Raw genomic sequence first — 16169 nt, 5'->3', positions numbered from 1 at the left:
AGTTTCCAGAATGACAGTGTGGAGAACTAGCCAGTAGGCAATGAGGCTATATCCTTCTTTTCATGATCTCACCCTCATTTGCACCTGAGTTATGTTTACCTCCCACAGGGAGTAACCACCACCTTGCTGCTGAATGGCCCTAAGGATAAACAGTTTCAGAAATCAAAGCGCTGTATCTAGCTGGAAGTACAATGCACAAAGAAGCATTGAGTGGTCCCAATGGCACGGAAAGATGCCAAACACATTAGAATCTGTCTACAGCGTGCCAGCACCAATTAGACAGCCATAACTCAAACGCTGCAGGTCCTCTGCACCTCACAGCAATTTTAAGTGGCAGAGATGAAACATCCTATATCACAATAGATTAAAATAAGCAGCAGCAACAGGGCACATACTGCTCCAATGCATCCAAGGATTCCAGTTTGATTCCTTCTGGTCAAAGGCTTCCTTCCCTAAATGTACTGGGGGGAGGGGAAATATTCAATTGGTTCATCTATTCAATAGGTAAATCCACTGAATGCAGGGTCTTAAGTGACAGGGCAGTAATTCAGAAGCCACTGCTGGACAACCTATAACTATAGCACCAAATCAGTACTGCCTTTCCAGAGCACCAACAGCAGCTCTCAGTTCAGTGTTTGTGGTCTGTCCAGGCAATACACCAAGACAAACAGGACACTCTTCCTTCATGTGGGTCTCCTCCCCTATTTCATTCTGGATCACATAAAAAGAGTCTCGGGATACTAAGTCATGTACTAACAACAATATATCAAATCAACCATCAGATGTAACACCACCCTGCATGTTTCAGATAACCACAGTCTGCGGCTAAGAGCAGGAAGCAACAAATGAAATAAAAGCACAAAAATAAAGGGTCATTCCAGTGATAAGAGCTCTCAGTCAGTAGCCATGGAACTATACTGCCTACGTGTGCCCGGCCATGCTGCCACGAAGGATGAGGCTATTACACCACGTTAAACTGTCAGAGAGAGAAAGGAAGAGGAGGAACGGGGAGAGAAAGGAATTATAAAAGGATTTTAAAAAAAAAAGAAGAATTGGCTAGTGATTCATGTTAGATCATTAAAATTTTTGTAAGGATCAAGTTATTGTTTCTTGTAATAATTTCTCCAAAAACTAAAAAAAAAATCAGGAAAAATAAGTATTTTATCGCTATTTGCTGAGATTTATTCAAAGCTTCAAAACTATAGCTAAAGGCTAGGAGCATGCGTGCTTGTTTAGGCTCCAAATGAAAGCAGCAGCTAACCACCTGGTTCCTTGCTCAGTTGAGAACAGTAATGAGGAGGAACTGTGTAAATCTTTCAAGACTTATACTCAAAAAAATCCTCTTAAGAAAGCAAAACAAGAGACGTCATCAGAAAATACGATAACCTGAGAACATGTGATGAAGACAAATTCTTCTCCATCTTGAAATCATGTAAAAATAACTCCAAAGTGGAAATCTCAGTACAATCAACAAATGTGTTCCTTTTACTGCAAAGACATATTTCATACCATTCTAGTGAAGGTTGCATAGCCAAATTCCATTGCAAAGTGTGTGTGTATATATATATTACATATAGAGAGAGAGAAAACTTAGTCATACATGTTTGCTCTGGGTTCACATTTGGTGCACAACATTTTAATCCAAGCTATTTTCCTAAATTTGATCTTGTTTAATACTTATATATATGAATGATACTTTAGATCAGTGGTTCTCAACTTATTTAATGTGGCCCCCCTTCTTTGTGTCTGTTGTGATTTACGCCCCCCACCCCTCGCCAGCCCCCGCTGAAGGCAGAAGGGAGAGCAGAGGCTGCTGGCCAGGGTGCCCAGCTGTGAAGGCAGTGCCATGCCAGCAGCAGCACAAAAGTAATGGGGGCAATGTGAAAAGTGATATTTATCAATATCACTTTTCACAGCAGACTTAGTGTCCCTTGCTGCTGCCACCCCAGGGCTGACAGCAGGAGCTCCACCACTTCCAGGTGAGGGATTGGGGTGGAGGGGAAGGAGAGCCCAAGCCTAGGCTGCCTTCCAGTGAGGGATTGGGGGCGGAGGGGAGGGAGAGCCCAAGCGGCGGAGCTCCGGATGTCCCGTTTATCCCTGTCTCCTGGGTGTACATGGCCCTTCTGCACAAGCCCCATCCACTGGGGCTGACAGTCAGAGCTCTTAAAAAAAGAAAAACGCACACAGCTTGTGCCTCCCTTGACATGTTCCCGCACCTCTCTTGGGAGGCCCGCCCCATAGTTTGAGAACTGTTGCTTTCAATCATATTTTAGAATGATACATGAATGTTACTTTAGTTGATTAAGACAATGTTTCAGGTTTTGACTCATGAATCTAAATGTCCTTTACCGATAACATGCAGGGACTTAATACAGACAGGTGTTTTGTGTTATATGAAAATGAATGACCAACACGGAGGTTTACGAATTGGCAAAAATGTATAAAGATATTAGCACGTGGGGGAAAGCCTCACAGGTGTAATACACTTCATTAAAGGGACTTTTATGATCAGGACCAAATTAAGGGAATATGGGACCACCAGGCCATAGAGATTGAAGCATACAAATGTCCTGACAACCATATCTAATGTGTGAGGGCATATTAAATATTACAAGAGGCCATAGCCCCATCAACCCAGATTAGGACCTCATTTGAAAGACAATTCTTGAGTGTAATTCTATTATTCTTGAAATATCTAGCAGCTGATATCATTTAGCACTATTTTAAGAAAATATAAAACTGCCCACATATCTTGAACATGCCTGACTGGTACACAAATATGGGTCTTTGGCAAAGCTGGAAAAGATTTAATATACACTGCGAGAAAAGAAATTTGGCATTTGCTCCTGGACCTTTATAATTAATACATATGTTAAGATCATGGTGTTACATGTATTAGGCTGGATCCAGCAAAGATGATGCAGGAAAGTTACCACCACTATCCTTCATACGGCTTATGGGCACCTTGAAAATCTTATGGAGTTGCACTTGTAGGAGCTGCATCTCCAGCCTCTGTGCGCTTTTTGTCATCCTCTCTCCACCTTTTGGGCTGCTGTTGCTTCTCACATGCTACTGTCCCCACTAAGGAAAAGTTGCAGCCACTCTGCACCATCCACAACCCACTCCGCCCAATGCAAATCCCACCACCAGGGTTTATATTGGCTTAAACCCCTACTGATTCTGGTCAAGTGTATCACTGTTTGTAGTGCTTCTTTTGTTATGACTAAGATTTTCAAAAGCAACTAGTGGTTTGGGACACCCTCATTTTTGGGTGCTCAAGTTGAGACACCAAAAGAGCCCCCTCATTTTCAAAAAGTGGGAGTGAAGCACTTGCTGAAATTCAGGCCCCCTTGAGATGTCCAGCTGGATGCCCAAAAATGAAACCACCCCAAATCACTAGAGACTTTTTAAAATTTTGTTCATGTGTCATATATGATTACCTCCAATGAGCTGTCCCTTCTCTGACCCCAGTTGTTATTAAATAGTTTGAACTGAAAACGATAGAGTCAGTTTAGTTCAGGATAAAAATGAGTTCTGTAAAATAAAACAGGGAGTTACAAGGCCCTCTTACTATTATGACTTGTATCATGGTAGTGACAAGGAGTCCCAGTCATGGCCCAGGACCTCATTGTGTTCGGTGCTGTACAAACAGAACAAAAGACCTACACAAAAAGTCTGCAGGAAACTTTTACTTTACATTATTATTTTTTCTGTAGACCCACAGCCCTCTGCAGTGTTATTAACCAAACCTACCAGTATTTTGTTAGTGCAGGAGAAGCAGGAAGTGAAACTGACCAGGCTTGCTTCATTCCCCAAGCAGAGTGAAATGCCAAAACACTTTTAACCATGTATAATGTTTGTTTATATCAGTTTTCATAATCTGAGCCACTGTTACCCACACTCAAGCAAGAAATTATATTATTTCATCTCAACAGCATTCCTTTAGATTGGCACTTCATTCCAGTTATTGTGTGTTCCCCATCAATGCGTGTTAAGGACAATGAGTAATTTTCAATTTTGCTTTTCCTAGCTTTTGTTGGTTTGTGTGATAAGATTAGCATTGTTTTAAAGTGAGGGGTTTCTTTTATTTGCAAAGCACTTGCTTCTTTCTTGATACTTACTGATAACTCCTTAATAAGGAATGCTCCATGAAAGTCACCGGGCACGGCGGGCAGAAAGGGAAAGCAAACAAGCATTTGTGAAGCAAAGAGTGTGAAAGAACTTTATTTTAAGGGACTAAAACCAAGGCTGAATACATTTATTTAATGCACAGTGTGCTACAGTTACAAATTCAACCGCTAAGTAATCTGTCCATATCTAAGAGATGGAGATAAAGAGACGCTTTGTGGACTGTTTACTGGCATTTACTGTTCCTATGCACATTAAAAGTGACATCAGCTAGGTCAACTTAAAAGAACCCTGTTTAATTCTAACAGAACCCCTGATGCAAATAGAGAGACAGAACAATAGAAAAGAAGTAAACTAGTCAGTTTACATAGTTTTATGAGATGCATACAGATGTTCTATGTTTATTTATCATTCAAAATGCACCGCCCTTCCCTCTAAACATTCTGTATAGACATAGAAGACACACACACCCCCGCAATCTGCAAACTGCTTTAATCATTCAGAACATATACCTCACTTCTATATGGAATGCAGACAACTCCTCTTTACAAACAGATCAAACCTATCAATGCTCTATTGTTCACGCCATGGAGACACTGCTACTAAAAGATTTCCCATTTAACACATCATAACCTATCATATTTCATATCACATGAATTTGCTGTCAAGAAGATGAGCTGTTAAATATTTCCTGCAAAGAAGGGGATTATATAAAGGACTAAACAAAACACAACTGGCAGTTTTGCACTGCAGAAAAGGGGTACATGCCAGGGGCTATGGCGCGAGCCCCCAACTTCTCATAAGCCTTATATGCTCCATTGTGTCTTCTACTCCCCCCCATCCCCAGACTTTGCAGGATAAAATATCATCACACAATGTTCTATATGCTGACCCAACTTTGACCATCCCTTCCCCCCTTGAATTTTTCTTAAGTGATGCCCCTAGTACATGGTGTCCCCCAATTACCTACTAAGTTCAGAATGTCACCAGGACCGGCAACAACTGTATATCAGTATAAAAAGGCACTAATTGATTATGGTTTTAGCAGTTGCAGTTAATCCCCATGGATGCTGGGTTTCTTAAGAATGCACCTGCAGGGATGAAGTGCTAATTCAACACCCCACACACATTTCATTCACTTCTCCAAGTACATATCCTGCATGTTCCAGCAGCAACTGTTCACTAGCGTAACCACCAGTCTGAAGCACTTCCTTTGTGGACTACAGTATGATAGAATCCCAATCTGCGGCTTGTGGAAACAGAGACTCACAGGGCTGCATTTCCTCTTTTCGTGGCAGCATTTGAACTCAGGGCAACAGATGAACTTAATAAATAGATTCTATGGGAAGAGATCTTTCTTCAGTGTCCTATACCTGTAACTGAATTGAAACCACAAAGCACATCACCTTGGACTACTTAGAAACTAATACCTGGCTAGAAGATTTGGTTACATTGAATGGCCCTTCTGAAGTTCAAACCTTGCTTATTTTTAAATGGTGCCTGGTAGTTTGTGCCTCTGTTGCTTTTCCAGGAAGTACACAAACTTCTTCCATCAGACTGCATCCAAGGCAGAGCAAAATTACTTTATTACCATAATACATTCTAACTACACATTAGCTGGCCTCAGTTATACTGGAGATTTAAACAAAAATGTCAGCTCCAGTGCTGTTCCCAAACCACAGTCAGAGGCAGCATTTCTGCAATTAAAGAAAAGGACTTAAAGCCAGGATTATATGTTCCTCCTCATTGCTGTGAAAACAAAAAAATCACTGCCTGCTTACTTAGTACCCGCTGAAAGGTACTGAAGGTGCTGACCGATTCTGTGTGCTGTCCTGTTGTACAGATTACTCAGCAAGGGTTGAAATGCAGACGTAAACGTGTCCAGTTACAACTTTTTTAAAACACTAATTTTTAATTTAAAAACTCCTCCTCTAGAATGTGTCTAAGCCGACAACAGTCTATTATTCTGATTCTCTAAAGATCATGTTGGCTGACACTAGAAGCCTTAAATCAGTGGGTGTGGTGGAGTCAGAAAATCTGATCCTGCAGTACTCTCCCAATTTCCAGCAACAGGCAGTGGAAAAGCTACTGGCAGTAATAAACACACCCTTGACAGCAGCAACTTCAGTTTAGCTCCATTTTTTCTGCGTCAATCCAATTGCAGGGAGGAACAAAGTAAAGTTCAATGCCAAAAGAAGGATGCTCCCTCTTACTGTAGCATGGGATTTTAAACCGGTGTCTTAGCTGAAACATGATATTTGGAGACTGGACGTTGTCCTGTCTGAAGCCAGAGGGTCTCTAAATATTTAGGGTGAAATCCTGGCCCCACTGAAGCCCATGGGACTTTTGACTTCAAAAGCCAGAAGTTCACCCTGAACTTCTATCCCACCATTAATCTTTAGCAGTAAGATAGTCCATGCCAAGTTAAATCAGCCTTCACTACTTCTCTAGTCCCCCACCACCGCTGTCAATTGGTCCTCAGAAGAAGCCCCCACACACCCACACAAACGTATGCACTAGTGACTGTGCTCTAAGAAGAAAAACAGCATATCCCAGTCCAGTCATGTTCTGACTAGGCATAGCAGCTACAGTGTCTGCAGGAAAGCAATATATTTAACTGAAAATTACTAGTAATCTTCTTACTGAGCGAGAGTTTAGCCTCCATGGTGAGTTGAGGTGACACTTCACACTTGGGAAACGGAGGAGAAGACTATTTAAAGGCCAATATCCCACAAACCAACCACAGGACCATTTTACTATAGGAGAGCTTCCCCCTGCAGCAGGCTCCTCTGGATGCTGCCGGGAAAGAGAAACTCCCGTCCTCCGAGTGATAAAGGCCTCCAGACCTGCCAAGGCACACTGTTTTGGGGAAGGCAGCCCCTCCTGCAGGGCATTAGACTCAGAGACTTTAAGGCCAGAAGAGACCATCGTGATCATCTAGTCTGACCGCCTGCACATTGCAGGCCACTGAATCTCACCCACCCACTCCTGCAATAGACCCCTAACCTCTGGCTGAGTTACTGGAGTCCTCAAATCATGGGTTAAAGACACTGTGATGTCTCTCCCTTCTCGCCACCAAGGATTTTGCTGCCCTGTTTCAACCAGGCAGTTAAAATCTCCCTCATTCGAGTGGTCACTGATATACCTTGAGACAGCTGCAATATCCCGAGCTATCTACTGGGGAGGGGAGAGAAGAAATGGACTCCACCTGGCTTGGAGCCGGGGAATCTAAAAAGGTGGGGGGATGAGGCCGGAGGGGAAGGGGCTGAGAGGTGCCAGCGCCACTTCCAAGTGGCACATTCACGTGCAACGAAAGCAGCAGCAGCTCCCCGCCACAGAGCCAGTCCCTCTGCCCTACTCACCAGCGGGTATTATCGTAGTAATGCTCCAGCACCGAGTATCCAAAGAAGGAGCCATTGGGCCCCTGGTAGACCACCGGGTGATCCAGGTCCACGTTGTAGGAATAAGCCAAGGCCACTGCTATCAAACCCACCAGCACTTTAAACCAACTCCGCTTGGCCTTCCACTGGGGTCCAGGCATCCTGCGGGGCAGGGCAGGGAGCGCGTGTGCGGGGGAGCGCCTCTGTCCTGGGGAAATCCAGCGCCTGCCCCCCTCACTGCAGGCAGCCCGGGGTGCGGGGTGTTAAGCTGGAGTTGAAACGAGCATACAACAAACAATCCAGCCGCAGCCCGTGGAGTCCCAGGAGCTCCGGAAAGCGCCGCGCAGCCCGCCCGGTCCGGCTGAAGCCTGCAGCCGAGGGGGCTGGGTGGGCTGCAGCCAGGGATTCTGACTCAGTCCTGGAGCAGCCAGGGACTTTTGTGGCCGCCTCGCGGAGAAGCTCCAGTTCGCTCCAATCCCCGGGGCGCAGGGAGTGGAGGCAGCGCTCCCCTGCCTGGGACAGCGCCGGCCCCAAAACTACAGCGGCGGCGCCCTCTAGCGGCCGCAGCCTCGGCTCGTTCCCTCAGCAACGCAGCACCTTCGCTAGCTAAGGGGATGGATCCCCTTGGTGAGGGGACCCACGGAAATTCTCTCCCTCTCCTTCCATTTCCCTTTTTACTTACACACACACACACACACTTCCCTGATGCTCGAAAGCTTCCCCTTCAGGGAATGATTTCCCACTGCTCCTTCTGTATTTCTGGAGTTTGCATTATCACTTGTTCTGTACATCAAGGTGCACTATTTACTTCAGCCCTCAGCGTCCAAAACATGTTGTAGTTCCCCTAATCGAGGAATTACACTCAACAGCCCGTTTTCTTCCTCCCTCTCTCAATTGTTTCATTAACAACAATACTTCGCAATTCTAAAGCGTGTTTAATCTTCAGAAAGATCTATGAGCTCAAATAGCTCAACATTTCTGTGAGGTGGGCACATTCACCCTGATTTACAAATGGGGGAACTGAAGCAACAAGCAGTTAGGTGACTTGCAAAGACAATTGAGGGAATCAGTGGCAAAACTAGGATTCAAAAAATCAGAATTCCTGGGTTCCATTCCTGTGCCAAGCCCACTGCCAGCGGTACTTCAGTAGCAGCAGCATTCATTCTGCAGCAGTTTATTTGTAGAAGGAAGCCATGGAAAAACCGCCTCCCTCTTAATTATCGGCTCCCCGATTGTACATGTTTAATAGCTTCCCGGCCAGACAATGTGGCCCTCTTCTTTAGATATTATGCTATTTGCATTGGCAAACCTCTGGCGTAGTATACCATGTTTATATCAATTCTGTCCAGATCCTTACACCTGCACGCCAATCTGCTTGACTTCCCCTTCATGCTCAAGTCAGTCACTTCATCTGTGTCCTGTCTTCACCTCATATACCTTTTCCCACTGCTCATTTTACACTCAAGCTTACAACTATCAATCACCCACACACAGCTGGACTGATCCCATGAAGAACTGTGAAGAATTGATATGAGAAAGAAAGAGTGAGTCAGAAAACTGAGGGCCTAAAAATGTTTTTAAAAATTAGTCCTGCCTCATTTTAAACTTCCCCCACTGTTCCTTGCATCCTTCATTGGGGGGCATTAGCTGCACTGTGAGAGGCAGGCTTCGTTTTGTGAGGCCTGATCCAAGTCTCGTTGAATAGAATGCGATTCTTGCCCATTCAATGGCAGATCAAGCAGGCCCTCATTAGTGATGTATTTATCACTGTTCCTTTATTATGATGTATGACCATTTAATATATTATGTTCATAGATACAAATATTTTGTATTCCATGTATATAAAGACAAAGATATGACAGACAATGAATGTTTTCTAAGATTGTTTGAGAGTAGCATAATGCTTAACAAATAGGGTGGAGAGAACACTTTTCCACACCTCTAGTCTTTAGCATATGATCAAACCTCTGTTTTTAAAAGCTTATTAAAAATGTTAGAGGAAAAAAGTTTATTTTTCAGTAAAAACCATGTTCATTTAGATCATATTAACTATATTCAAACCTTAAATGAATGAACTTAATGAAAAGATTGTCACAGGACTTTCAGAACTGTGCGACCAGTATGGATAAAAGTAATCTGGTTGAGGAGGAAAGTCAATATACACTGATCAGACAAATTCCACAGACGACATGCAATCCCATTAATAACACCAAGCCAAATTCTTTGCATTTTGAAGCAGGAAAGCAACAGGGCTTTCCAATTAATTATCCGATTACTGAGCAAGGCTAAACAGCTCTCCAATCAAATTAGAGGAAATGGGAGCTGACACACTAATACTGTGGAGAGAATGTTGGACATCTCCATTTTCATGGGGAAGAGAGAAGCTACATGGCTGGATTAGGTGAATAAAACATTGGCCTGTCACCATGTAGAGCTCACAGGAGAGCTTGTGCTTCTAAAAATGGCATGATTGGAGGTGTGTCAATCCATAAAAGAGATCAGCTCCCATTGCATGGCAAGGAAACCTATTCAGAACATGGTCTAGACACTTGACTTCCAGCCACCTCTTTTTTGGGGGGCACTGTGATTTTGCATGGCTGGAGCCTGATCCTGCAACATCTAAATTGATACGAGTTTTGCCATTGGTTTCAGTGGGAGTATGATCAGAATCAGTGTCTCCAAGTCAGGACATTTTCTTAAAGGAGATGGGAAAACTCATATTGTAGGTTAGTCTGAAAAAAAATCTGTCATGAATTTAAACATTAACTACTGCAGGCACACTTAATATATGGTCACTGAATGAGTAGGACTAAAAATGAGGACTAAGAAAAAAGGTATACATATTTTAACACCTTGAGCGCATGTGCCAAACCTTTATCATGAAACTAGTAGAGCTGGCTTTAACTATCTTTATCTATATCCATCTGGACCTATTCTGTCTACAAACTTTCTTGTTTATAGATCTCTAAGTACCTACTTAACTGCCATATACATATGGATAGATACAAAAGCAGATTAGGTAAATCATACCTGTAAATCAAGGCTATAATTATAACCTTGTGGTGACTCCATGAATCACAAAAGGAGAACTAGTGTTATTACTCTGTATTACACTTTTGCTTTAATTCTACCACAAGTCATTGAGCTAGATGCATCTTCTTTAGGAAAGCATCCAATCCTGATCTAAACACTCCAAGGGCTGGTCTACACTGCCGCGCTAGTTCGGCGGCTGGGGATCGAAGTTCCGAGTTCGATTTATCGCGTCTAGTCTGGACACGATAAATCGAACCAGGAAGTGATCCCCGTCGACTGCGGTACTCCAGCTCAACGAGACGAGTACCGCGGAGTCGACGGGGAGCCTGCCTGCCGCGTGTGGACCGCGTCTGAACCGCGGTAAGTTCGAAGTAAGGAATGTCGAATTCAGCTACGTTATTCACGTAGCTGAATTTGCGTACCTTACTTCGACTTGGGGGTTAAGTGTAGACCAAGCCCAAGTGAAGTATGATTTAGTATATGGAGATTTACCTTACCAGTCTGTTCAATGGTTAGTCATATCCTTCTGTTCAACTCTACTAAACATTTCCAATTCAACTTCCAGTTACTGGACCTTGTTATGCCTATGTCTGCTAGATTAATGAATGCCTTATTACCAGATATCTACTACTCCCTTGGAGGGGTGATTATAAATTGTAATCGACTCACCCCTTAAACCTTTGCTTTACATGGATCTCCTTTAGCCTAAGGCACATTTTCCAGACCAGGCTCAGCTCAAGCCAGTGTACTAAAAATAGGAGGTTTGATGTTATGGCACTGGCGGTGGCTCATGCTAGCTGTCCAAGCCTACACCCATCCGACCTCCTGGGCCCAAGCGTGGATAACTGGCCCGAGCCACTACCAAACACTGCAGTGTCCACACTACTAGTTTTAGCACACTAGGTCGACCTGAGCTCGCACAAGTTGGTCTACCCGGGCTGGGAATCACACCTCCCAGCCGCAGGTAGACATATGCTAAGGTAAGTGGGGATGACAACTGTGTTTGCAGAGTCATTCCTATCATGTCAATCAGAGAGCTAGGGTGCTAGTCACATATAAACTCTGATCATGGTCTTCCCTCCAGCATCCTACTCACCAAGCAGAAAATCATTATCAGAACCTTGGTGTGCTCTGTCACTAACAGAGATATTCAGATCTCTAGAATCAGTGCACCACAGCAGTCAAGTGACTAACACCTTCACAAATTGTCCCCATTGGTCTACAGGGGCCTCCTCATTTTTCATATTGCAGGGGTATAAAATCAATTGTTTTAGATAATTAAGGAATTCAGGTTTCAATACCATACATTTAACGGGGTGCCTGCATTAACCTTTCTAGAGCCAGAAATAAATGCATAATATTATTAACTTGGTGGTTGTTGTTCCATTTGGCTGCAGCTAATTCTCTGGAGCAAACGTGAGAGTAAGAAACTATCACATTATTGATACTGTTACTTCCTGATGTTCGCTCTTTTGACTGCTTGCCCTTATCTTCCTTGAATAGCTCTACCACAGATTTTCCCATGTGGATTTTGAATCCGAAAAGCTTTTTCTAAGTTCAAGAGAGGGTCAAGACAAACCTTTAGCCAGCATAGGAGGCAGTAATTTAAGCAAACCACTCTTCCTCAAAGTTCTTCAATAAAAAACAACCTCTGGCAGTTCAGCAATATTTTCAAAGCCTCGATTTTCATAGGTGAAAATCAATTGTCCCTTTTAAGCATCTGATAATTGTTATTCTAAACTGTCTTGCTTCTGCAGCATCAGCTCCAGTTTATGAGCCAGGTATATTATTCTTCAATTGTTCTTGAAAATTCTTTATTTAAGTGGGACTTAAGTAGTGAATAGGCCTTGCACTGGCCTTCAGCATAGGGGTGAGTTTGATCCACTGTGACTTGGGGCCCACTTCTGCCCCAAAGAAACTTGTAAAGCGGTAGCTGCCACCCAAGCACCCCCTTGTGGGCGGGGATGCCTCTGCAGTGCCCTGCCTCAACATTTTTATGGCTGACTTAGAACAACGCTTCCTTAGCTCTCGTCCCCTAACGCCCCTACTCTACTTGCGCTACATTGATGACATCTTCATCATCTGGACCCATGGAAAAGAAGCCCTTGAAGAATTCCACCATGATTTCAATAATTTCCATCCCACCATCAACCTCAGCCTAGATCAATCCACACAAGCGGTCCATTTCCTGGACACTACTGTGCTAATAAGCGATGGTCACATAAATACCACCCTATACCGGAAACCTACTGACCGCTACACTTACCTACATGCCTCCAGCTTCCATCCAGGACACACCACACGATCCATTGTCTACAGCCAAGCTCTAAGATATAACCGCATTTGCTCCAATCCCTCAGATAGAGACAAGCACCTACAAGATCTCTATCAAGCATTCTTAAAACTACAATACCCACCTGCTGAAGTGAAAAAACAGATTGACAGAGCCAGACGAGTACCCAGAAGTCACCTCCTACAAGACAGGCCCAACAAAGAAAATAACAGAACACCACTAGCTGTCACCTTCAGCCCCCAACTAAAACCTCTCCAGCGCATCATCAGAGATCTACAACCTATCCTGAAAGATGATCCTTTACTCTCACAGATCTTGGGAGACAGACCTGTCCTCGCTTACAGACAACCCCCCAACCTAAAGCAAATACTCACCAGCAACCACACATCACTGAACAAAGACACTGACCCAGGAACCTATCCTCGTAACAAAGCCCGATGCCAACTCTGTCCACATATCTACTCAAGTGACATCATCATAGGGCCTAATCACATCAGCCATACCATCAGGGGCTCGTTCACCTGCACATCTACCAATGTGATATATGCCATCATGTGCCAGCAATGCCCCTCTGCCATGTACATTGGCCAAACCGGACAGTCTCTACGCAAAAGAATTAATGGACACAAATCTGACATCAGGAATCATAATACTCAAAAACCAGTGGGAGAACACTTTAACCTGTCTGGCCATTCTATGACAGACCTGCGGGTGGCTATCTTAAAACAGAAAAACTTCAAAAACAGACTCCAACGAGAGACTGCTGAGCTGGAATTGATATGCAAACTAGACACAATCAACTCAGGATTAAATAAAGACTGGGAATGGCTGAGCCATTACAAACATTGAATCTATCTCCCCTTGTAAGTATTTTCACACTTGCTTCTTATCAAACTGTCTGTACTGAGCTATCTTGATTATCACTTCAAAAGTTTTTTTCTCTTACTTAATTGGCCTCTCAGAGTTGGTAAGACAACTCCCACCTGTTCATGCTCTCTGTATGTGTGTATATATATCTCCTCAATATATGTTTCACTCTATATGCATCCGAAGAAGTGGGTTGTAGCCCACGAAAGCTTATGCTCTAATAAATTTGTTAGTCTCTAAGGTGCCACAAGTACTCCTGTTCTTTTTGCCTCTAGTAGCCTCCCTCTGAATGGCCCTGTAAGCATGCCAAAGGACTCTGACTGTATTTAGCATTAAACCAGCCCCACAAAGGGATGCAGTAAGCGCTGAGAAAGTCCCAAACTGTATTCTCTACCTGAAGCCATCGGTTCCCAGCTCTCGCTCAGCCCTCTTGCCCTGCCTCAGTTCTCTCAATCAGCCACACTCCTGCCTCTTCCTGCTGCTGTTTATATTAAATCGCTCGTTTCCCTTTTTTTGAAGGTGCTCCTCTTGTAATCAGAGCTGGCTCAGCCCCAGGCCAGCCACCCTGTTACATAATTGTATAATTAAAATATTACACATTATACTATATAGCATATTGTTATACACCTCTACCCCAATATAAAGTGACCCGATATAACACGAATTCGAATATAACGCAGTAAAGCAGTGCTCTGGGGGTGCGGGGCTGCGTGCTCCGGCGGCTCAAAGCAAGTTCGATATAACGCGGTTTCACCTATAACGCGGTAAGATTTTTTGGCTCCCGAGGACAGCGTTATATCGGGGTAGAGGTGTATTTCTAAAATGTTTGTTATCATCCACACATCGGTAAGACCCAAAACTCGGCTGGAACGAAGTAGAAAAAGATCTCCCAATCAGGTATTATTTTCCTTTGATAGAGCTTTCTTCAGTGAATCCAGATCCTGCATTTCAGCACTCATTTAATAGACCTTGATTCAGCAGCCCATCCTTACTCAAGGTGCTTAATCAAGCACCTACTTAACTTGCTTAAGTCTCATTGACTTTAGTGGGACTTCAGGGCATGCCTAAAGATAAGCATGTGCTTAAAATACTTTAATGAACTGGGAACCATAGTACCTGTGTATACTCCATGGGTGCTAATGGAAAATAACTCCTGGAACTCAAATTGATTCCTAACAACATGGGTCGGTTTATTTTATGATAAACAACACACAGAGTACATTTTCACACATCATACTGGAAATACAAAATGTGTATAATGTAGTAAATATAGTAGTAATATAAAAATAAAATGGGAGAAACATTTATCTATATCGAATTGCTCTTCTGTTTACTAGCAGTGGTTTCAGTAGTAATGCTAACTAGAAGAGCCCATTTTGATTTCACATTGACATCAGTGGTATCAGATACTTAGGCACTCAAAGCTGACTGAATCTCATTACCACAGCACATGGATCAATTGATCAAAAAGCTTTTATCATTACAATCTGAGTAGACATTTTTTATTTGGTAATATACTGTAATAGAACCCTTTATTTTTGATTTATATTATTTAAGTGCCTATCCCAGGCTCTACAGATAAAATCTATATTAAAAAACAAACCACCCAGCAATGTATTCCAAAAATACATGTAAAAAAAAATCAGCTAGTCTGTAGTTCAGCATTGCCTTCTCAGAGACGCCCCCTACCCAATCTGTCATTAACTCAGCCCTCCCCAGAGGCACGAACAAATGGGCCTGCTTTAGTGCATGCCCTGAAAGTCAACAGCTTTGGGATATATTAAACCAAAGTGGGAGAGAGTTAATTCCCAAATCAATGACACGCCAGCAGATGCATCTCTTTTTAAACTGGAGTGGGAACGAGGGGAATCTAGTTCTACCACCTCCACTGATCCTGACTGCAGTTGTACTGCACAAGGAGACAGGCTGTAACTCAAGTACGCAGGTCTGAAATCAGTCTGGTCTTGTTAGGTCAAAACCAAGACCTCAAAACTCTGCCTGGAAACCAATAAGCAACCAGTGCAGATCCTGATGAACTGGTGTCATGTGATCCCAGAAAGATACTTGGCTCAGCAAACAAATTGCCACATTCGGCACCAGTTTCAGTTTCCAAAATGACTTAAGGTACAGCCCCATGAAGATCATGTCATAGCTGTTTAATCTGGAAGTGACAAAGGCATGGATCATGGTAGCAAAAATCTGTATCCAAGAAGAAAGCTAGCAAACTTCTGATCCAGTGCAGATGAAAAAAAAAGCCATCCTGATCACAGATAGTATATGATAATCGAAAAGCAACCGGCAATCTAACAACCACCCCAAACTGCCAACTTATGTAACAAATATCACACCCACACATACAGTCAAAATGGCTGATTGAATATTTAGCAAATTCATTTGCTATCATTATTTCAATCTCGCTTGGCCCGATTTGGTAAGATAACTAGCTAGTTCTCATCGATGTCTCAGTT

The 16169-nt window shown here is 43.2% G+C and overlaps 1 protein-coding gene across 1 annotated transcript in view; it reads right to left on the bottom strand.

Annotated features, from left to right (window-relative positions):
- LOC113409497 (integrin alpha-9-like) overlaps window positions 1-7894 on the bottom strand; it is a 296697-nt gene extending 288803 nt beyond the window's left edge. The window contains exon 1 of the mRNA XM_026663483.1: window positions 7491-7894. Coding sequence (XP_026519268.1) covers window positions 7491-7669 — 179 coding nt within the window. The 5' untranslated portion in view covers window positions 7670-7894. The remainder of the gene's footprint in view (window positions 1-7490) is intronic.
- Between the last annotated feature and the right edge of the window lie 8275 nt (window positions 7895-16169).

The sequence above is a fragment of the Terrapene carolina genome, unplaced genomic scaffold, assembly GCF_002925995.2.
Source record: "Terrapene carolina triunguis isolate 2854851 unplaced genomic scaffold, T_m_triunguis-2.0 Scaffold33715, whole genome shotgun sequence".
Taxonomy (NCBI): Eukaryota; Metazoa; Chordata; order Testudines; family Emydidae; genus Terrapene; species Terrapene triunguis.
Note: the sequence above shows the minus strand (reverse complement) of the source record. Positions and strands in the feature narration are given on the sequence as shown.